The 22,833-nt window shown below is 44.5% G+C and overlaps 1 protein-coding gene across 1 annotated transcript in view; it reads left to right on the top strand.

The window, feature by feature from the left end:
* ENOX1 (ecto-NOX disulfide-thiol exchanger 1) overlaps positions 1-22,833 on the top strand; it is a 299,647-nt gene that overhangs the window by 160,217 nt on the left and 116,597 nt on the right. The window contains exons 9-10 of the mRNA XM_082675771.1: positions 15,649-15,755; positions 19,688-19,805. Of these exons, the coding sequence (XP_082531897.1) occupies positions 15,649-15,755; positions 19,688-19,805 (225 nt within the window). The remainder of the gene's footprint in view (positions 1-15,648; positions 15,756-19,687; positions 19,806-22,833) is intronic.

Here is a 22,833-nt window from a genome sequence, read left to right as displayed (position 1 = left end):
CTTAACTGTAAATGTGTTTTATATGACTTTGTTTTCAAAAGACCGTTTTTGCCACAGTGTAAAATGTCACGTGAGGAAACTCCCAAACATAAACTCTGATAAGTGACCAAATATCCAGTATGAGACCAACCTGGGACACCCTGTCTTTGTAGGAAAAAAAAGGAAAAACGCAACTGCTGTATCTCATAGAGACTACTGTCAGCCCACCTTACCTAGATTCCCTGGTGGCGGGCAATGACCTTTCACCCGACTGTGTATGCCCAGCAGTTCTGAAGTTGGGGTTACTAGGGCTAGGCTAAAGTCCACTAACACCCAGACCACCTTTTAAAGGAGGGAAGCAGAGAATTGATTAGTAGGTGGGGTAGGGTGGATTGGTAGCAGAGAAAAGGGAGAGAGGGAAAGGCCACACCATTCTAATAATACAGTTCCTGCAAAGTTATGGCAAGAAGCCAACTGCCTGAACAGTAGAATGATCACTGATTACCTTTTGCTCACTAGCATCAGTTTGAAATAAATCCTTATTCCTGTGCGGCGTACAGTCCCACTGGGCAGGGAAGACTCAATCCTTGACTCTCACAAGGAAGATAGGAAGGCAGCCACACATTAGAATAGGAGAGGGATTTTGTTTTTTTCTTACGATACCCGTTGAAAGAAGCACTTGTTAAAAACAAGCCCCCCATCATGCGGCTGAAAGAATGGGATGTGTCTAATGTTATACAGGTAGAAGCCAACGTAAGTGTAAGACCAACGAGCGATAGACAAAGAAGTCCAGCACGTGGGGATACAAACGTCAGTGTTTTACTCCTGATAAAAGCTGAACTGGATAATGGGGTTGAGATCTGCAGCGATGACGGGCTTCCTGATGCTGGACCTGGGGGGTTGAGCATCCAGCCACAGGCAGCTCCGAGGACCACAGGCTTCTTCCTGTGGAGCCTGTATCCGTATGTACCACATCACACGTGGAGAAGCAGGCGGGAATGAGTACAGGTGACCCTCGAACATCACACAGGGGTTAGGGGCTTGGACCCTCTGCAGGATGAAAAATCTGAGTATAACTTTACAGTCGGCCCTCCCTGTCCCCAGTTCCATATCCGCAGATTCAACCAAGCATGGATGATGCGGTATGGTAGTATACATAAATGGACCTGCACAGTTCAAACCTGCATTGTTCAAGGGCCCACTGTACCCTGTAAAGGCAGGCTGGTTCACTTGCTCCCTGAAAAAGAAGAGAATGAAGGACTAGAGCAGGGCCAGGAATTTTGGAGGAAGATCCCACCTCATGGAAACCGCAAGAATGGAGATTACTGTCATAGATAACACTAAGGTACCTCACCTGTAAAACATCAAAATTTAAATTCTTGCTTTTAGCCTTCAAACCTGTCCTCCTTTGGTTTTTTCCTTCCCATTTTAATAAATTCGCAGACCAAAATCCTGTAAGTAATTTTCACACCCACCATCCCCCACCACCAAAGCCCACATGTAGGACAGCAGGAAATCCCATTGTTTCAACATTCAAAATTGACCCACTTTTATTCATTTTCACTGCCACCATTCAAGTGCAGGCTGCCTGAACGATGATAAGAGCCTGTTATGTCAGTGAAATATGGTGTCCACTTGTAAGTAATAGAAAACCCAAGCAAACTTTATCTTAACAAATGGAGCATTTTCTTTTTATACCCAGTGAAACCCAGATTTGTTGGCACTGATTCAGTGGTTTAAGGCTGTCAGGCCTGAGGTTTCTGTGATACTATCAATATTAACCTTCTTAGATAGTTGTCTAAGAGGGCTGCTGTTGCTCCTGCCATCACATCTTGTTTTTACAAGCTGGAATCACATAAGAAAAAGGAGAGGAAGAAAGGAAGAGGAAGGGGTTGCACCTTTAGAGCAGGAAAGCAAATTTGCCCAAAGATCCTCAGTAGGCTTCAATTTATGTCTTGCTTTGCAGAATTATTACACGTGGCCATGCCGAGCTACAAGGAAAATGGGAAATATACTTTTTTGACTGGGCCCATTGCTCTCCACAATAAAACTGGAGTTTTCCGAGTTAGGAAGGAGGGGAGAATGGCTACAGAGAGACATTTTGCAGTTTCTGCCATGTGTACTTCCTCCCTTTCCACCTTTCCTCCAGCTCAATCTGTTTTTCACACATTGTCTGACATAAGTCAGAGCACGTCTTCCCCACTTAAATCCCTTGAGTAGATTCCCACTGCACTTACAATAACGTTCATCCTCCCGGGCCTCAAGCTCTCCGTGCTTGCCTCTTCAACGTCAGCTCTCCCTCACCTCATGAGGCATCATCTCCACTGGCCTTTTTCCTGCCGAGCCCGTTAAAGCTACCTCCCACCTACGAGCCTTTGCATATCTGTTCCCTCTGTCTGCTGTGCTCTTCCCTGTACTCTGCATGCTTCCATCCCTCTCATCCTTTAGGTCTTGGCTGTAAGGCCACCCTTTCAGAGAGGCCTTCCTGATCCATCCTCTCCCAGCAGGCTCCCCATTCCTGCATCTCATCAGGTTCCTCAGGGCACTTCTCCAAATGGGTATGACTTAATGAATTCTCTGGTTTTGGTTTATTATAATAAATGTCACAAAGGAAAGGACACGACTCTCCTAGTCATCAGTATATATCAAGTGCCTGGAACATGGAAATACGCAGCAAATACTTGGTGGATGAGTGAGTGAATGAATGAGTACGTTGGAAGGAAGGCAGGAAGGAAGGCTGAAACAGTAAGCTCAGAAGTTTCCAGGAACCTTGTAGAACAGTTTGGCATCGGTGTTAGCACTGTCTGTGGGTAACGGAGTTTCACCTTGCATGTGTGATCGAACAAGTTGACGAAAGAGCTCACCAGCTGTGCTCTTGTTGGAAACTGCTGTATTTTACCAGACACTTGGTAACAGGCTAGAGGGCGTTAGGAGAGCTGGGGTAGAAGAGTAAACACAGAAGTTCATGTTGACATCTCCCCAGTTGTCACTGTCTGACAGCCTGTGCCTTCCCCATCTCCCTACTACTGTTTGAGAGATTCCCCACCCCCCGCACCCGCTTAACCCTGTAATTTGATTCTGGGAAGTATTTCAGCAGCCAGCAGATACCAACAGGGATTGTGAAAACCCCAGCTGAACTTGACAGCCCCCAGAGCTGTGCAAGGGGTGCGCGCCCCAGCCACAGAGGGCCTGAGGGGCCCTCGTGTGAGTCCTCAGTAGCCGGGACCCTTCAGGAGGACTTGCAGCTGGCAGGTACGTTCAGTGTGAGCCTCAGCTGGAGTTAAGCCTGTGACGTAGAACGGGAGCATTGCGGAGCTCACTGAGCCATCGCAGAAGTTTCCATTCGTTTTTATGTGCTTTTACAAAGACGACAATTCCCCAGATGCAAAGGGGAACCAAATTCTAATGTGAAATTCACCATAAAAATATTAGCAGTAACCTGACTAGCCTGGTAGGTGTGTGTACATTTCCCCATCCTTTGAATTTTGAAATATATCTCACGTCATGTCTGGTGGAGTTATGTTTGTTCGTCTCCACCGCATTTTCTGCTTCCCCAGATGGCTTCAGGGTGAGTTTGGTGTCCATACACGGAGCTACCTCTAAAATAATAGCTGCGGAAGTCCACAGCAGTCGACGTACTTGCCGTATTTTCCAAAAGTAGAACCAGTCATCCCCCCACTTATCAGCTTTCATATTTCTGGCAAACACCACAGGAATCCCATTTGGCTTTCTCTTTTAGAATTAGACTCGGATTGTAAAGCACTGGGATTCGGGAATGACATCTCAGCTTTCCTTCTCCAGAGTGGCTGGAAATTTCCTGGTTATTTGACAGTTACTCCCTCCCACATAAAAGATCCCCACAATGTCAGTGTTACGCTCCTAGAATTCCATGGCAGCCTCTCCATTGGAAAGTCAAGTTTCAGGGAGTCGTTCATAGGCGGTTTGGAAGCAGGTCTATTGTTGAACTAGTTTATTACAGCAAGTGGGGCTGGCCTGGTGTCTTGAAGAGAGGGCCCACGGAACAACTTCCAGGCAAATTCTGGTACATTACAAAGCTCCAAGCGCAGTAAAAGCGTGGGTCCCTATATAGATTTTGTTGGAAATAGCCAACTGGTTGACCAGGAGAAGGGAAATTCCAGTGCATGTTAGTCCATTAAAATGGATTAAATGCACATATCTCCTTGCCTTGCTTAGCCTTGCTTTCATATTTGAACAAATAGCATGTGTTCAAAAGGGAAAAAAAACCCAAGAGCCATGAATAATTTAAAGGTTGAGATTTATTTCAAGGTCTACATCAAAGGCTAGGAGTTACCTTCTAGCTTTGTTGGTGTTCAGTTCTGCCAACATTTGTTTAAGTTCTAACCTTCTTCCTATCTCTGGCCTTCACCCCAGGATGGGCTATGTAAATATAATCAAATAGGCATTGTTTCCATCTGAACCTTGGCATAAAGTGTCAAAGGGCAGCAACTAAACCCAACCAAGAGTTTGGGAAGTATGGCATCCATTCACTTCTACTTTGGATCGTTTTTCACCTGTGACAATGGATGTGCAGTTTTCAAAGATGTTAGATGAGAGCATCCTTTAAACTGGTGGGGCACCTAGGGCTTTCCCTTCCTTTCTGGGCCAGCTGGATAGATCTCATTCACTATATATAAAGAAAGGAAAAAAAAGTTCAGTACAGGTGAATCATCTCATCCTTATGTCATTTTATTCTCATATCATCCTTATCTCATCTTTATGTCACCTCTCAGCCTATCCGTTGGGCAGAAACTCCCCCAAGTTTCCCAACTGAGAGACTTTCAGGTTGTGATCTTCCTTGCTTTTTAAACATTTATACGTCAGAGGAACTCCCCATAGGCCTGCCCACATTCAGGTTTTCAGTTATGAGCAAAGCTTGTCATTTCAAAGCTCAGAGAAGAGCTGTTTATAAAGTTGAGGAAACATGTTCCACAACACTCAATTATTAATGTGCATGCCAGGTTGATCAATTGTCCATGCCTTGTTACAACACACACACATCTGATGAAAATTTAAATACTCCATGATCGTCCCACTCTGGTAATTTCCCAGCACGCTCCCTGGTAAGAGAGGAGAGAGGGAAGGGAGCAAAGTGGGGAAAAGGCAAACGAGAAGCAGAAGGTGATGGAGAAGGACTTAGTAATATTAATTTAAGATTATGTGGGGCTTTCCTGGTGGCGCAGTGGTTGAGAGTCCGCCTGCCGATGCAGGGGACACGGGTTCGTGCTCCGGTCCGGGAAGATCCCACATGCCGCGGAGCGGCTGGGCCCGTGAGCCATGGCCGCTGAGCCTGCGCGTCCGGAGCCTGTGCTCCGCAACGGGAGAGACAACAGCAGTGAGAGGCCCGCGTACCACAAAAAAAAAAAAAAAGATTATGTGCCATAAGTATTAGCAGGATGGAAAACTAGAAATTGTTGAGTGTCAGAGCTGGAGGGGACCTCAGACCCTCATTGGCCCAAGCCCCCTCATTTTATAGAGGAGGAAACTGAGTTTCCAAGAGCAGCCCTGATAGGCCCCTGTCATTTAGCAATTTATGGGCACATTAGAACCCAGGACTCTTGGCTCCTTGGACAGTTCTCTTTCTCTGTGTGCGTTGTGTTTATGAAAAATGAAAAGAATCAGAGGAGGATAAGTATAAGTTTATAGTTTACAGGTGGGTGTGAAGAGTGTGCTGACATCACACTGAATATAAGAGCTGCTACCTGGTCAGAAAACAAAGTCTTTGCCTCTAGCACGACCCTCTATCCCCCCTCCGCACTCGTACTTCCTCCCCATCCCTTGTCTGAAGCACTTCCCCTCCTCCCCAGGCCAGAACCGAAGCCCCTGTCACACCTCCTCCATGAATCTTTTCTGTCTGTCCTACGCATAACCACCTCCCTTTCTCCTCCCTTCTGTAGCGCTTGTCGGTACTGTCTACTTGGGCATTTGATGATTCTTTTAAGCATCAGGTTTGGGGTTTTGGTTTTTTCCTCCAGCAAGATTTTAGGCTAAGCAGAGACAGAGACCGTTTGCTGTTCTCTTCCCCCGCCTCCCTGCCCCACGTTCAGGCGACGTTCTTGTAAGCACCTCAGTATACAAATATGGGTTGTTGATCCCGTGTCACAGGTGGAAATGAAAGTCGTATTGGAAATTGAGCTGGAACCTAATAACTGTGAAACACATTCTAAATGTTGGTTTGGGGGGTAAACCGTGATCCTAACTGGCTTTGATCTGATATACCATTCTCCTTAAAAGTGAAATACATAGAATATACTTTAGTTGAGAATTTTGCAGAAGTATTAGAGCACTGTCATGGATGTTATTTTAACCTGGAGACTGGGAAGGTTAGAACTATCATGCAGATTTGTTTTGTGCATTTATGATAGGAAGTGGCATCAACCTCATCTTAGATCTCGAAAAAAGCCGACAGTGGAGAGTTGTGAGCCCAGCTTGACCATAAATTAGCCAGGTGACTTTAGGAGAGGCCTTGAAGCTCCTTAAGTCTTCGTTTTCTCATCTCTGCGATGAAAGGGTTTGACCAGACAGTCCCCTAGGTTCTCTTCCCACTCTGAAAATTCGGCTGTCCTTATCGTATCAACAACTTCGACCCTTGAACATCTCTGAATGTCTGCACACAACAAGTACCTGCCGGGATGTCAGTAAGTCCGGAGCTGATCATAGAACAGAGGATCAGAGGACACTCTCCGTGCCCGTCCGGACTCTGCCTGGCTGTGGAGGTTAAATCTCCGGGCAGTACTGTAAGTTTTAAGTTTCTTGAAGGCAGATACGACGTGTTCTTGACTCTCTGTGCAACTGAAAAAGAGATACTGATTAGTATTTGTGCTCAAACAAAAGAACACGGTCCAGGGAGACTCGTGACAGAGTAGCCGCAGACAACGTGAGAGAACATCTACTTACGGAGACAAACTGCTTAGGTGTGCAGACCCCTGCTCTAGCAGGTAGCCTTGCGATCCGCAAAGCCAAAAATATATCCTGTCTGTTCCTTCACAGAGAGTTCGCAGACCCCTGTGCCATGGGATGACAGAGGTAGGAAGGTTATTCAGGACTGACCCCCCTTGACCTTGGGATTCAAACAGGTGGAGATTTTCGCAGGCCGCACAGCTGCTTAGAGGTGGAGCTGCGGCCTCAGAAATGCAGGCTGCATGACCCTCCCTGCCCGCCCGCGTGCCCCCAGAAACCCTGTGCGACTCCTCGACCCCTAAAAGCTCTCCCTCGGCCCCACCTCAAGCTTCGCCTGCTGGGGCTTTTATTCAACAGCAAAAGTAGGACAGCACGGATTTTAGATGAAAGCGTGTGCTGAGCGTGTACCCCGAAAGGAGTCAGTCGCAGTCGGGTAGACAGGTGAGCAGGGGCCCTCTTTGCAGACCCTGGGATTCTTCCTTGCTGTCTTTCACATTCCCGAGAACACTTTTGGAAAGGGCTCAGTGCAGCTTCCTGCCCCATCACAGCCGCAAATATTTGTCTTCTTTGCAGTAGAAAATGCTGGTCACCGTAACATTTTGGACCAGCCGTTGTTAAAGCCTTTCCTGCCCGCCTTGGCGCTCTCCGCAGCCTCCCTCTCGGCAGTTCTCATGCTGGGGTTCACCGGGGCTGCAAGGACCAGCAGCGTCTCTGGATCTTTGTGTCCCCAGTGCCTAGTGCAAGGTCTGGCACGGCGGTGTGCTCCACAGTGTTCGTAAGACTTCGGCCCATAGTACAAATGCATAGACACATGGGTATCGATGCACGATTTGAAGTTGCACAGATGCTATTTTCCATCCCCAGCTTCACCACTTGCTAAGTATATGACTGGTAATAATACCCTCTCTGTGAATCTCAGTTTCTTTCTCAGTGAAATGGGCATAATAATAGCACCTGCCTCAGATCGTTGTTGGGGAATTTAAATGAGGTAATGTTTTAGATCAGAGGTTCTCAAACTTCATTATGCGTTGGAATGACTCGGGGACCTTGGAAAAGCAGACTCTGCTGGATCGGTGGTTGTCAGAGGCAGAGGTTGGGGGGTGCAGGGAAGGGGTGAAGGAGGGCAAGAGACACAAACTTCTAGTTATAAAATAAGTAATTCCCGGAGATGAAATGCACGGCCCGACAGCAATAGTTAACAGTACTGTATTGTGTATTTGAAAGTTGTTAAGACAGTAAACCTTAAAAATTTTCGTCCGAGAAAAAAAACTTGTAACCATGTGAGATGACGGATGTTAACTAACCTTGTGGTAATCATTTCATGGTACGTACATACTGCAAATCATTATGCTGCGCACCTTCAGTTTACACAGTGTTGTATGTCAGTTATATCTATCTCAATAAAACTGGGAAAAATGTTTATAGGAAAAGAATCTGCTGGGCTCCCCCCCCAAGTTTCTGTGCAGTAGGTCTAGGGACTACTTGCATTTTAATAAATTCCCAAGTGATGCCCACGATTCTGGTCCAGGATCCACACTTTGAAAACCACTGTTTTAAATCATCAAGCATAGTGCCTGGCCCAGTAAGTCTAAGTAATCAGAAGTAGCCAGCTCCTGTTACCTGATTCTCCGGGCACCACTCATGGAGTTGACGGTGACCCAGAGGAAAGCAGGGTCACCCTTTTGAGGGTCACAAAGGAGAAGGGATACCCAGAAACCAGGTCTCTTCCCTTCTTGCTGGATGGTCAGTCTTCACAACAAGCCAGTTACTGATCAGCAGGGCAGTTCTGATGAGTCTGTGGACTTCTTTCCGTGATTCACAGTGGAAACTGCAAATGTGGATAGCTCGGGTTCAGAGAATCGGTCATCATGTAATTCAGGCCTTTTCTCATTGATCAGGAATGGCAAAATTTAACATTTGATTACCAGCTGTTGACAAGGGACAGGAAAACAATCTGAAAAATACTTGCGGGCATAAAATGTGAGTGCCACTTGGCGATAGCTCTCAAAAATTAAAAATTCATACACTCTGTTATATATTTTTTCCACTGCTGAGAATTTCTTATAAAGATTTAGGTAAGAATGGGTCAGAAAGTATGTTGAGGATGTTCACTGCAGCCTTACTGATAATACACGTAGGACTTAAGAGCAAGATACAGTACAGTGTATATATCAATAATATTGGCACTTTATGTAAGTAAAACAAGGTTACACATAGTGTACTGTACGTATAACTTTTTCTTTGGATGGATACTCTGTTAACAGTGGTTACCTTTAAAGAGAGACACTGGATGGGCGGTAGTCAGGAAGGGAAGATAGACTTTTACTTTTCATTTTATTCATTTTTTTCTTATATACATATATTACTTTCATTTAGTCAATAGGGATCATCCAGACAGGGTGATTGATTGGATTTTCAAAAGCCTAATAGATGCTATATATTGTAAGGAACCATTAAAATTATAATAGCTTCATGGATTTTTGTTCCATTACTTTCCAGAATATTTGAACAGATGCATTAATAAGGGTATCTACAGTTCCCTGAAGTGTATTGGGATTTATACTCTACAGAGCTTCAAAAGTCACTGTCTGCCTAATATCTTACCATTTATTGGAACAATGTCACCGTTTCCTGCTTGCTCAGAATTTGCCAAAAGCACCGTGTTTCTTTTTGTGTAATTTGATCCAGCATGTTTTTCTTCCTATCCTCACCCCACTCCCCAAAAGAACCAGATTTCTGGCCTCGTCTAGCCAGGAAGTTCAGAACCGTGGTACCTGCTGGTGGCGTTCTGGCCTCAGGTTTAACAGGGCTGGAATGGATTCACAGGGTTACACAGCATGGCTCTTTTTAGTCATCTCAAGACAAAAACCCCAGAATGCCCTTTTTCCTCCTTGACTTGAAATTCCGGTCCGTGCCTCCTTAATGTATGGGTTTGATGGAGTTAATTCTGTTTCCTGGGCTTCCCGCCAGACTCACTGGCTCCTGAGTGAGGACCCAGAACACAAGTGAGGGCGCAGGAATCTCTCTGGGAATCACTCTAGCAGCTTCCCCTGTCATGTTCAACACTAACGGCTCCTCCCTCTGGCTTTGTCTCACTCCTCTGGGCGTCCAGAGGGCCCAAATCACTTACTCCACTCGCTGTTATAATTCTGCAATCCAGGGCCAAGGCTCATCAGTCCCACCCTAGCTTTTGGTATTTAAAAACAACACTAAAACGCTAGTGGGGGAACTCAGCTCTTTTCACTTGTTACACGCCTTTGAAAATCTCTTAGGAGCTCTTCACAGAGGATTTGGGAAAATGTTATCCCTTAAAGGAAAATAAAATTTCCTCTGAACCCCACAGAGTTAAGGCTCTATCAGGAGCCTAGATAACATTAAAAACAAAAATTCAGCTTGGAAGATTTGTTTGAGGTGCTCTATTTAGGCAGGCCTACTGCCTATAAGGACTTAATCGGTTTCTCTTGGTATTTGGGAGACTAAATGGATTGAAAGCTCTCTCACAGCTGCTTAGCTGGAACAAAAGATGCAGGAGGTGTGGGGGACTCAAGACACACACTCAGGAGCACATGGAGGAAAAGGTCTCGGTTTGCTCTTTGGAGGAGCCTAACCTTTCCCTTTCATTGCTTCCAAGGCTTTTCTGCCCAGAGCTCAAGAATCAGGAGCCTCGTACCCCCCCGAAGTCTGAGGTTTTGTGCTCGGTGCCCGGCCCCTTCCCAGGGAGCTTGTTTGAGTGTGTTCTATTTCTGGGTGTTTACCCAGAATGTCCTGTTCTGAGCTTGTCTTTTCTGAGAAGACTGAAGACAAGTGCTTCTCAAGATAATTGATCAAATTCTCTCTCATGTAAGAAGTCTGTTCTGAAGTCAGCAGATGTCCAGACATTTTGAGGTGAGGGGAAAGTACAAAAAAAAAGGTGGTTAAATGACCTAGTCTTAGGATTTTTTGTTGAAATGCTGAAGAATTTATACACATGTGTGTGCATGTTATGTGCATAAGAGAATAATCTGTAGTAGGGTGTTCAGTTAATTAAACACAGAGGCCATTAGGGGAGGCTCTAATGTCGTGGTGGCCTAAGTATGCAAACCAAAACCTAAGCCTGTAAGTGCCTCACGGTTAAGAAATGGAAACCTGAGGACAACCAATCACAAATAACCAGCTAGGTTTTGAGAGACAACCAAACAGTAATCTCCTGGCTTTGCTTCTGCCTTTTCCCTGTGAGTCTCTCCCCAACTCCTGTCAATGGTGCACTCCTAAACACTTCCGGTTTGGTGCCGCTCGACTGGAATCCATTTTTGTTGAAATAAACGTCAAACATTTTAATATACCTCAGTTTATCTTTTAACAAGAGGTTTGTCTCTGCCAAGAGTGATTAGCAATTTCCTCAAAGCTCTATTTATCCTCCACTAATGTTCACTTATACCTGCTGGAGATGTACTAGGGACTCTACTGTGACACCTAAGACGGACATTCCAGCATACTTCAGAAAAATCAGTCCCTTTTAATTTTTTCGTTTCTCTCAAATAACCTAATTTAGGCAAAGTTAATACAGAGGATTGTGGGAGGGCGGTTTGCAAGGTGTGAAGGGTAAATATTAATTCTCTTGCGGAGCGCTCTTTCTGTCGTTAATGCTTCCCAAATGCTGAAGTATTCTAATTGCCATAGGCTCTTATGGGGCCGCGCAGCCACCACTCTGTAGACCCCTGGGTGGTGAAGGCGCCGGTGGCGGTTGATGTGAATCTGCTCTGCTCTCAGCTCAGCGTCTGCACGCTACCTTTCTGAACAAAGGCCAGTGCCATCTTGTTTACTGTTTCTGTCTTCTCTGAGCGGTGAAGTAGAGAGTTAAAGATTCCACTTAGTAACTACCTGTAGTTTTACTGTGTATGGAATAAGCAGTATGAATTATACTGGAGAAGTAGTGAGTGGTAGTCAGATTCAGGGACTTGCTCTTTGGTGTTTCCTGCTGCAGTGAAGAGAGCATGGTCTTTCCCTGGGACGCCAGTCCTAGCGGTCACCCTGATTTATGGTTTTAAAAATATGCCGTCTTTGAATCACATTCATTACGGCATACTCTTGGAGGTAGTTTTTCACTAATGATGATGAATTCCTGCTGATCCTAGCACTCTTCTGAGTCCTTTTGTGTGCCCAAGATCTTTCATTTGCAAGACGAATGGCTCATTCAGGGACAGCCTGCACAGAAATGAGAGAAGTCAACTGGACCCTAGAAATACTGTGCGAGTATTTTTTAAACCTAAGCTGAGTTACACGGTTTTTGTTTTTTGGGATTGAGGGTTTTTTTTTAGCTTCTTAATATGTGGGGGGAAAGTATAAAACTTAATAAGAAAAGAAGTATAAAAGTTCTCATATTTAGTTTTGCTTTTAGTTAATTATGCTATTGAAAAGAATACAATTACAGGAAATAGAGAATGGCCCAGAAAATTCAAGTCAAGTCTCTGAATTCTGACTTCTTTCTGAACCTCCGGTGTGTATTCCGGCTCCCTCTGGATGACCTTCAGGCATCTCAGATTCAGCCCGTCCAGAAGTAAACCCCTTATCTTCTTTCTCAGACCTCCACCTGTGCTCTCGGTCTCTGATGTGCTTCTCAAGTTTGAGTCATCCTGGTCTCTCTTCTCTCCGGCCTCACAGCAAGTCAGCCACCGTGTCCCATCGACTCCTTGCTCCTCCCTCCATTCCAGTGCTCTGTCTTAATTCAAAGCTTCATCATCTCTCCCAAACAAATCCTACTCGGATATGCCTCCTCTAGCCTACAGTATGAAGTCACAGTCTGGCTTGGCATACACGGTCCTTCCTGACTTATTCCCACCCAGCTTTAGCCCTCTCCCCACCAGCTACTTTCACACAAAGTCCTTTCACAATTCCATGGCCACCTCTGAACCGGACGTCCCTGCCTTCTCTACTGGGCAAGCATTGGTTCATCATTTAAGACTTAGCAAATGTTGTTTTCTTTGGGATGTTCCCTGTCTCCATCTACTGAGTTAGTTATCATGTCCCCATAGCTGTCATCCATACCTCTCTTGCATAGGATAATTATCTGCTTGTCTTTCTTGCTCCCTAGAGACCATGGTCTCATCAAGGGCATGGACTTTGTCTTAATCATATATTTCTAGCAATCAGTGTCTTAATCATATATTTCTAGCAATCAGTCAAATGCATGGTGACTAGGAGGGTCTCAGATGTTTTCTCAATGGATGGATGAATGAATGAATGGAACTTAAACCCTGGAATATGGTAATAACATGTTCTAAATAACTGTGGCATTGGGGCTTCCCTGGTGGCGCAGTGGTTGAGAGTACGCCTGCCGATGCAGGGGACACGGGTTCGTGCCCCGGTCCGGGAAGATCCCACATGCCGCGGAGCGGCTGGGCCCGTGAGCCATGGCCGCTGAGCCTGCGCATCCGGAGCCTGTGCTCCGCAACGGGAGAGGCCACAAAAGTGAGAGGCCCGCGTACTGCAAAAAAAAAAAAGAAAACCTGAGGCATTTACCCTCAAACAGGGAATATCTGCAGGAGTACATGCCTTGAGTAGATATTAGGCGATCCATTTTTACCCTTGAACCTGTGCAGAGTCTTTCTTCTAAGTACCTTCCCTTCTGTACTCCTCCAAGTGCGTTACTGGTCTCTCTTACCTTCCTCCCACTCCACACACGCATGTATGACCACGTAATTTTCTCTTTGGTGTATCCCCTTTATTAAGAGCCTTCTCCAATTGATGGCAGAATTTTGACTTCTATCACCCAGATAACTCAGCCTCGACCTTTCCTGTCCTCTCTCCTCAGGCCTGGTGTCAGGACACCACAGTTGTTACTCTTCTAAATGCTGCTGATCAAAGAGGTCTACTATTAAAAGCAATGAGACCCATTACTCTTTAACAATCCCGTGATCACCACCCCTGCCAGATAGTCTCATCAGGCAGTGGATTCCACCATGGCATTTTGGGCCGAGTGCCCTGTGCTGCCCGTGCAGCAGGCATCTGGGGGCCCCAGATGATCCCAGCCTCCCTGCAGGCAAAGCCATAGGAAGCCCAGGCAGTGGAGGTGAGCCAGTTCTCCTCGGCCAGCCACGGGCAGTGCATCCAAGCAGAGCCCTGGGGGTCGGTGGTCAGGGGAAAGTCAGCCCTGGGAGCAGCTCATTGTGACTAGTCTGGCAGCGTTACTTCCTCCAGGTGAGGCAGGAGAGGGGAGCTGCACGCGCTCAAGGGCAGCGCGAGCTTAGCTTAAATCCTCCCGTTACAGGCGAGTGCAGCAAATTCATCAGGAGACATGATGATCAAGTTTGATAAATAAGGAGATTTGGAGTTGCGATCTTCTTGAGTTAGAAAACAGTCCATGTAAAACCCCTGCGAAAATCACCCATAGACTGAGAAGTAGTTGCTTATTAGCGTTAGAAGATATTTACCATGTAGTGAGTGAAGGGAATCTGCTTTCTTCCTTCCCTCCATCACACACTTGTTTATTTCTAATGTTTGAAATTGGGGCACCAGGTGTTGCTCTTCTGTGGAGATTCTTCTATTAGTCTTGGACATTCCTTGGACACCTGGAAGATGTGGAAGAGCTTTGATGTCCTTTTTTTAGAATAGAGCCTTGGGAATCACTTTAGAAAGATTTATGTTAAGTAGAGCGTTAGCATCCCTAAGCAGCTCATTTTGACTGTGCCTTCCTAACTAAATATTTAGGAGTTCACGTTTAATCATACGGTTTGTTCAGTGCTGTAATTTCCTTAATCCCGTGCTTACTAGATCAATAACTGCTTAAGCAAGATTGAATCTGCAGTTGGTTGACCCCCGCCTCTCACATCCACTACTAAGAGCCCATCCCTTTCCCTGTCTACGTTTGTTCACCACCCTTCAACGTTGATCACGGACGTAGCGCCTCCCCTGGAAGCCACAGAAGTGCTAAATTAAGTCAAAGTGTTAGAGTTAGAACTTCCAGAGTGTCGGGAGCCAGAGGGAGGAGAGCCTTATGAAAGTTAAAATGGAGTAACAGAGAATGGTATGTGGCCACGATGAACTACGAAGGACGCCATATGGTGTTGAAATAAGATCTGCATGCGGTGCTGCTGGTTGGGTGAGCCTTGGTCTGTCTTGAGGTGAAGGCAGTGGCTCCCATTTTCTGCCAGAGGGCTGGAGGGCTGGCTGTAATGGGTGCAACAGGGGGAGAAAAGGGGACCACGGGGTAAAAATGGCCTTGAGACTGAAGGGAGATATGACACAAACTACTCATTGCCCCAACTTGGAACTTGGACACGGTAATGTCTTCTGCGGGCTGCACTGGGGTCCTTGAGATGGAGACCAAAAGCAAAAAGAGATGTGTTTGGTTCTTCCTCATTCAGCCACTCCCCCCGGGCTTCACTTCTAAGGCTCCAGTCCAGGCATTACCTGATCTGTATATCTATATTTGCGTGTCAACACCAGTGCCTGTATATCTATAGATCTAGGTGTATAGATGTACCAAAGCATTTTTTTAGACAAGAGGTAACAAATGCTTGGAAGCAGATGTCCATGAACTTCTCCCAGTCGTATTTAGAGTTTGTTTTAACCTAAAGTTATGGACACAGACATGAAGGGAGACCTCCCCCACCTTGCTGCCATGTAAGTACAAAAAGGCACAAATGGGATGGATATTGATGATGTTATTTCTGCTGCGACATCATCCATAGACTCCTAGTGTCTTTGCTTTGCTTCCCTGTAGTGATCACAACATAAATTACTTGTCTTGTTTGACTTCCTTGTTCACCAAAGTTGAGCAGATTGTGGCCGTTTTCAACGCTTCTACCAGACAAAAAGCTTGGGACCATTTCTCGAAAGCTCAGCGCAAGAACATAGACATTTGGCGAAAGCATTCTGAGGTTGGTGATTTTATTATTACTTTTTTAACCACCATCACACAGCTGGATTGGCAGGGAATAGTGTGGCTGCAGCCATGATGGTTTTTGTCACAGTGGGCGGTCATCCTGCCCTCACCGTCAGCTCCAGATCCAGCTCAGATTTGTTCCTTATCCAGAAGAGCAGCTGACTTAATGCTTAGAGGACAGAGCGCTTGTCTCCCCTGCAAAGGGAGAAAAGCATCTCTCCCATTCGTAGTAAAGAGCTCAGAAATAAGACACTCTGCCTAATCACTGTGCAAAACAAGAAAAAGAAAAAGTGTAACGTAAACTAGAAAACTAGTTTTTAAATTACTGAGTTTCTTTTCAGTGTTCTGCAGCATGATGGTGACGGTTTGCTCTTTGGCTAGAAATGGCAAGTATGCCTTTCATCCACATCTTCTCATCCTAAGCAATGTCTTCGTCCCCTGTGCTAGCCAGCAGGTCCTATCAGACCTCTCCCCAGAGCAGATTTCCTCAGGGAAGTGAATGTCCAGGCTAGCCCTGTCCACCCTTCTGCATCAATGCATGTGTGAAGTGTGAGTATCTACCCCAAGGCAAGAGTTCAGAACTTAACCTTCGCTGCCACCTAGAAGGACCAGATTGTGTCATTAGTCACTGGTGGTCCAGCTGTTATTTTTAACTCCTCAGTGTAGTGTACGCTTTGAACCTGTAATTTAAAAGTAAGTATACTGTCTTTGTTTGCTTCTTCCTTTTTTTTTTTTTAATGAGAGAATGTTTTTCATTTGGATGCCTCTCCGTCTCTAGCATGTTACTATTAAAGTTCTCTAAATGATAATCCCCTCTTTCCAAATCCCAAACTTATAGAAGGTAAGGTTTATTAATTTAATGATTTTGGCTCACACTTGTAAAATAAGTTCTATGTAGAGTTTGAGGAACCACAGAGTACTGCAGTATCAATCATTTGGGGAGCATTTTAAGTGCCCATTAACTAATGCTGAACTACAGTTGAATACCAGTGGCACTTGACGTAGCATCCACATGCACACCAAGTGAATTCTTTATTATCACTGTTATTACGGTGAGTACTGAATGACTGCGCAATAATGGGACACTTAAAAGGCTAGTGCAGTTTATAATTAAGAAGGCCAGTTTTTATTTTGTTCACAAATACCGAGAAGGTGCTTGGTGACTGATGCAGGAGGCGGGATTTCTCTTTTATCCTTCGGGGGCCAGAAAACCAAAGGATGCTTACCCAGTGCTCTCCCAGACACTGACTTGAGCCCCACGTCAAGGTTGATTTTCATGAGGAAAGAGTCCCGAAAATCAATGACGAAATACATGAATTGAGGGTTCTGAAACACTAATTGGAATCCATAAACTGTGATTCAGATTTGGGAATGATCTGCCTGTGAATTGTTTATTCATTTATTTATTTTTGGCTTCACATAAAACCAGACACGATTAAAAGAAACGTTAAGAGAAGGGCAGGTGGCATGATGCTGAATAAACCCGGGCATAAAAAAGACTGTCGTTAATCTGGGAGTGGCGGCAACTGTCCGTTACTGATCTGAATCACGCTTCCTGCCACGTCGTATCCCGTTCCCCCAGCCCTGCCTCCCCCGTGCAGGGCCATCCCCTCCCTTGCTGAACAGGACACGCGAAGGCTTCCAGCCTTGTCCCAAGGAAGCCTGCTTGCTTTGCTCCCTACTGGGAGGTAGAAAGGGACGCAGCCCAGAAAGATGCTTCTGGAAAGGGTCTTTGTGTCTCCCTGCCACTCCCACCACCACCTCTTCTGATATAGGAGGAAATAGAATTCTAAATTACCTTTGATTTTCTCTCCTACGTGTTGCCCGATTGATTAAATACCAGTTGGCAATTTAACATTGTGGATGATTTCTCAGTTGCATATGAGCTTGATAATTGGCTTGATTTTTCCACGTTCCTGTGAACAGCATCTGTTAATTACCTGCAGCACCTTTACAGATTTATTAGAGAGTACAAGTGATTTACTGCTGAACCAGAGGCACCCTGTGGAAACAGCCTCAGCTTTTTTTTTTTTCCCTCCAAGCTTTTCCTTTCTGCCACCCTTCCCCATGAGAACAGCTGATGTATGACAGTTTGTCATTAACTGTAGGAACTAAACAACAGGCCCTTTTAGCCTCGTTTATTCTTTCCACCTGAAGTTTCTTTGCTTCAAGTATTTTCAGGCCACCTCCTCGGGAATTGGGCTCTTTGTCGGTAGAAAGATTAGTTGTCCACAACCTAAAAACTTCCCCACTAATCACATGTGACATCCGCCTCCAAGACCTGATGGTGTTCCTTAAGGTGGAATGGGCATCTCTTTCTACAGGGTGGCGTGGTCAAGTGAGGGGACACTGCCTGTCATCCTGGTGCCTCTCAGGACTGCCCTGTGATGGGTGGCCCTGTCCCAGGGACCTTGCCTTCTGCCCTCCCCCTTTCCCTGTCTTTGGTGACTTCCCTGTCTTTGTCTCTGCAATTGTGGTTCCCAGGGTTCAGAGCTGACCATGCAAATTTGATTAGCAATACAGAATTCCCTTCCCATCGTGCTACCGTTAAAATCTGCGTGCTAAGGAGAGAAGAGAGTTGAGAGCACCTATAACAGAATAATATAGACACATCCATCCATCGAATGAGCACTTTAAACTGTGTTTAAAATCATGCCATTAATACATTAGGTGTTGTAATTTAGTTTTATTCTTATTCATAGATTTATTATAAAGTGAAATTATTTTAACTGTTTGACTTTGTTTTTAGACTCCAATTTAAATGGGGAGAAAAACAACAATGCAGCTCCTTCCACCCCACCCTGCTTTTTTTCTGTTGTTTTGAGGACAGAACATATAAAAGAACAGAATGGATAAGGATTTGCAAATATATAATTTACAGCTTGATCCAAAATAATAATATAATTATTTAATGTAAGCAATTAGTGTCCTGATTTTTAAGCACAGTAGTAAACAATTTATTGTGTAATTCTTTACTTTTTACAGTGAGTTTTCACATATACTCTTGCAGTCAAACAGCCTTGTATTACTACTACCCCATTTTTGTGTGAGTAGACAAAGGCTCAGGAAATTAAATGCCTTGATTGCAGTCACTTTTCTAGGAAGTGGAGGAACAAACGACCCTTAGATCTTAAAGGGATGCTAAAACAACCATTACAACATAAACAATAAACCCCACATGATAATGTAAAACACCAACAAAGAAGGCATCTGTTTTCATTTTGTCCTCCGACATCATTTGAATTTCACCATTTGGATATCTGAAGTGTGTGTGTGTGTGTGTGTGTGTATGTATGTGTGTGTGTGTGTGATCACACATGGGCACATACACACATGCAGGGACACTATTTTGCATGAATAATAATAGTGGTCAACATTTTCAACTTAATGAACCAAGTCTCTCACATGATGCTAAGTATCTCACATGCATTAACTATTTTATCCTCAAAACTCTCCTTGTCACACTATCTCAGTGAGTGAATTGACACTAAGAAAGATGAAGAAACATCCCTAAAGTGACACAGTGGGTCAGTGGTAGACCAGCCTTTTAAAAAAATTCTCTTGCTCACATTCCTAGCCGCCCCTACATTCCAGTTCTGGTAATAGGCATTTCTATGGGAGCCTCACGACAGCCCTACCAGTTGGACGTTGTTGTCCCCCTTTTTACAAATGAGGAAATTCAGAGATTAAATAACTTGCTGAAGAGCCCTTGACTCACCATTGGTGATCAGGAATTTCTCCCAAGTCTGATACCGAATCCCTCGATTGGGCCACACCCCAGACCCCTCAGAACTTCACTCTAGATTAGGCGGGGCAGTGTTTGGGAGGTGAAGACATTCCTATGTCAGTCATAACACACGGAGAGGCCATTGGGAAAGGTGTGTCATGTGTCGCTGACTCTGACGCCCATGGGTCCTCTGCTTCCAGGAGCTCCGGAACGCTCAGAGTGAGCAGCTTATGGGCATCCGCCGCGAAGAAGAGATGGAGATGTCGGATGATGAGAACTGTGACAGCCCTACTAAAAAAATGAGAGTTGATGAATCAGGTAACGTGGATAACTGCCACATCCCTGTGAGATACCTTAATGATCTTCCTAATCTTAGATGGGGCATACAGATTGGGAAATGGCCACATAACTCACTTTTATTGGAGTTAAACTAAACTTTCATCTTTGACTGACTCTGCCTTGTATTAATAGAACTTGAAATTCCTTCTTGGGAACATAATGATTTAAATTGTTCCAGTTGTTTCTCTGTTTGTGGGTCTGGGGCCACACTTACTTTCAGGGATATTTGCCTGTTCCCATAAAAATCCTTTTCCACAGTGTGACAGCCACCTCTGATGCTGAAATGCAGATAAAATTTGGTTTCGGTCAGTGTACTTCTTACATGGGAAACGTTTAATCCCTAAAGAAGCTTTCTAGCCTCTGAAGCAATGTGCTGGAGAATTAGACTGCTTTCCAATCAATTTTAGTTCCTAACCTGTAATCAAAGGGATGGTCCCGTTTGGTACCAAGAAAGGGGCATCAATCCTTGAGTTATAAAAAGGAGAGAAGCTTAAAGAGAACCTTGATTGATATTCTCTGCCTAATCTGAGATGCTGATTTAAAACCCTCTTCTCAAATCGTATGTTATTCCTTTGATGTTGTAAAAGCAAGCAAAAGTGCTCACTCAAACGTAGGAGGCACCAAGGGAGACTGCTTGTCCGAGGGGAAGAGTGTTTCCTAAAGGGCCTGGGAACAACCACAGTCGCCACCTTTGCCAAACAGGGAATAAAACACTCACCTCTCCCAGGCCTTTTCGGGTGACCAGGAACAGAGGATCTTTGCTGGTTTGGTTAGTAGAAGCCAAAATCAAGATTCCAAAATGGTCAAGGCATCAAGATTACAGAGCGGTCAGTTAGGTTGACCGGTCAGTTCAACATCTTGGCTGTTGTGAATAGTGCTGCTATGAACATAGGGGTGCATGTTTCTCTTTGAATTACAGCTTTGTCCGGATATATGCCCAAGAGTGGGATTGCCGTATCATATGGTAATTCCATTTTTAGTTTTCTGAGGAACCTCCGTACTGTTTTCCATAGTGGCTGCACCGACGTACGTTCCCACCAACAGTGTAGGAGGGTTCCCTTTTCTCCACATCCTCTCTAGCATTTGTTATTTGTAGATTTATTGATGATGGCCATTCTGACCCGTGTGAGGTGGTACCTCATTATAGTTTTGATTTGCATCTCTCTAATAATTAGTGATGTTGAGCGTCTTTTCATGTGCCTACTGGCCGTCTCTATTACTTCTTTGGAGAAATATCTATTAAGGTCTTCTGCTTATTTTTCAATTGGGTTGTTTGTTTTTATTGTTGTTGAGTTGTATGAGCTATTTGTATATTTTGGAGATTAAGCTCTTGTCAGTTGCATCATTCGCAGATATTTTCTCCCATTCCATAGGTTGTCTTTTCATTTTTTTTTTTTATGGTTTCCTTTGCTGTGCAAAAACTTGTAAGTTTGATTCGGTCCCACTTGTTTACCTTCGTTTTTATTTCTGTTGCTTTGGGAGACTGAGCTAAGAAAACATTGGTACGATTTATGTCAGAAAATGTTTTGCCTGTGTTCTCTCCTAGGAGTTTTATAGTGTCATGTCTTATATTTAAGTCTTTAAGCCATTTTGAGTTTATTTTTGTGTATGGTGTGAGGGTGTGTTCTAACTTTGTTGATTTACATGCAGCTGTCCAACCTTCCTAGCAGCACTTGCTGAAGAGACTGTCTTTTCCCATTTTATATTCTTGCGTCCTTTGTCGAAGATTAATTGACTGTGTGGGTTTGTTTCTGGGCTCTCCATACTGTTCCACTGATCTGTACGTTTGTTTTTGTACCAATACCACGCTGTTTTGATTACTGTAGCTTTATAGTATTGTCTGAAGTCTGGGAGAGTTACGCCTCCTGGAAACAACCTAAATGTCCATTGACAGATGAATGGATAAAGAAGATGTGGTACATGTATACAATGGAATACTACTCAGCCATAAAAAAAGAACAAAATAATACCATTTGCAGCAATATGGATGCAACTAGAGATTACCATACTAAGTGAAGTAAGTGACAAAGAGAAAGACAAATACCATACGATATCACTTATATGTGGAATCTAAAATATGGCACAATTGAACCTATCTACAAAACAGAAACAGACTCCCAGATGTAGAGATCAGACCTGTGGTTGCCAAGAGGGAGGAGAGGAGGGGGAGGGGTGGACTGGGAGTTTGGGGATTATAGATGCAAACTATTGCATTTAGAATGGGTAAACAGCAAGGTCCTAGTGCAGAACACAGGGAAGTATATCCGGTCTCTTGAGATAAACCATAATGGAAAAGGATATATATATAAAAGAATGTCTGTGTGTGTATAACTGAGTCACTTTGCTGTACAGCAGAGATTGGCACAGCACTGTAAATCAACTCTACTTCAATAAATAAATAAATAGCGGTCAGAGTGCTCTGTTCTTCCAGGGCTTTAGAAGAGAATGCCAGAAGCATAAGATGATCACAAGAAAAGGCTCCTGCATCCAGGCGTATACAGAAGGGAGTTTCATTTCCCTAGAACAGTGCTTCTGAAAAGCATGGTCCCCAGTCCAGCAATGTTAGCATCACCTAGGAACTTATTCATAATGTAAATTCTCAGGGGTGCTACTCGAGACCTACTAAATCAGACTCCAGAGGATGTGGGGGCGGGGCGGATGTGAGATTCAGAATCTGTGATTTAAAGCCTTCGGCGGGATCCTGATGCAGGCTAAAGTTTGAGAACCACGGCCTTAGAAAATTTCCCTTTCATCATCAAATTCCGTTCATTTGAATCTTTTAGAAGCTTAGCATAAAAGCAGCACCACACGACTATTTTCTGAAGCCATATATCCTTTGTCTGAAAAATGAACCGAGCATTTATGTGTCAATGTATGTCTCTTATTAAACTGATATCAGATTTCTCAGGACTGCTCGATTATTGGGTTTGGATTTGCTTATTTGAGGAAACCACCTTCCACGCAGCGTTTCTATTCTGCAGACCTTCATATATCAGAAGAAGAAAGT

The sequence above is a fragment of the Grampus griseus genome (genome assembly GCF_964374135.1).
Source record: "Grampus griseus genome assembly, chromosome: 18".
Taxonomy (NCBI): domain Eukaryota; kingdom Metazoa; phylum Chordata; class Mammalia; order Artiodactyla; family Delphinidae; genus Grampus; species Grampus griseus.
This window is presented reverse-complemented; position numbering and strand designations above follow the sequence as displayed.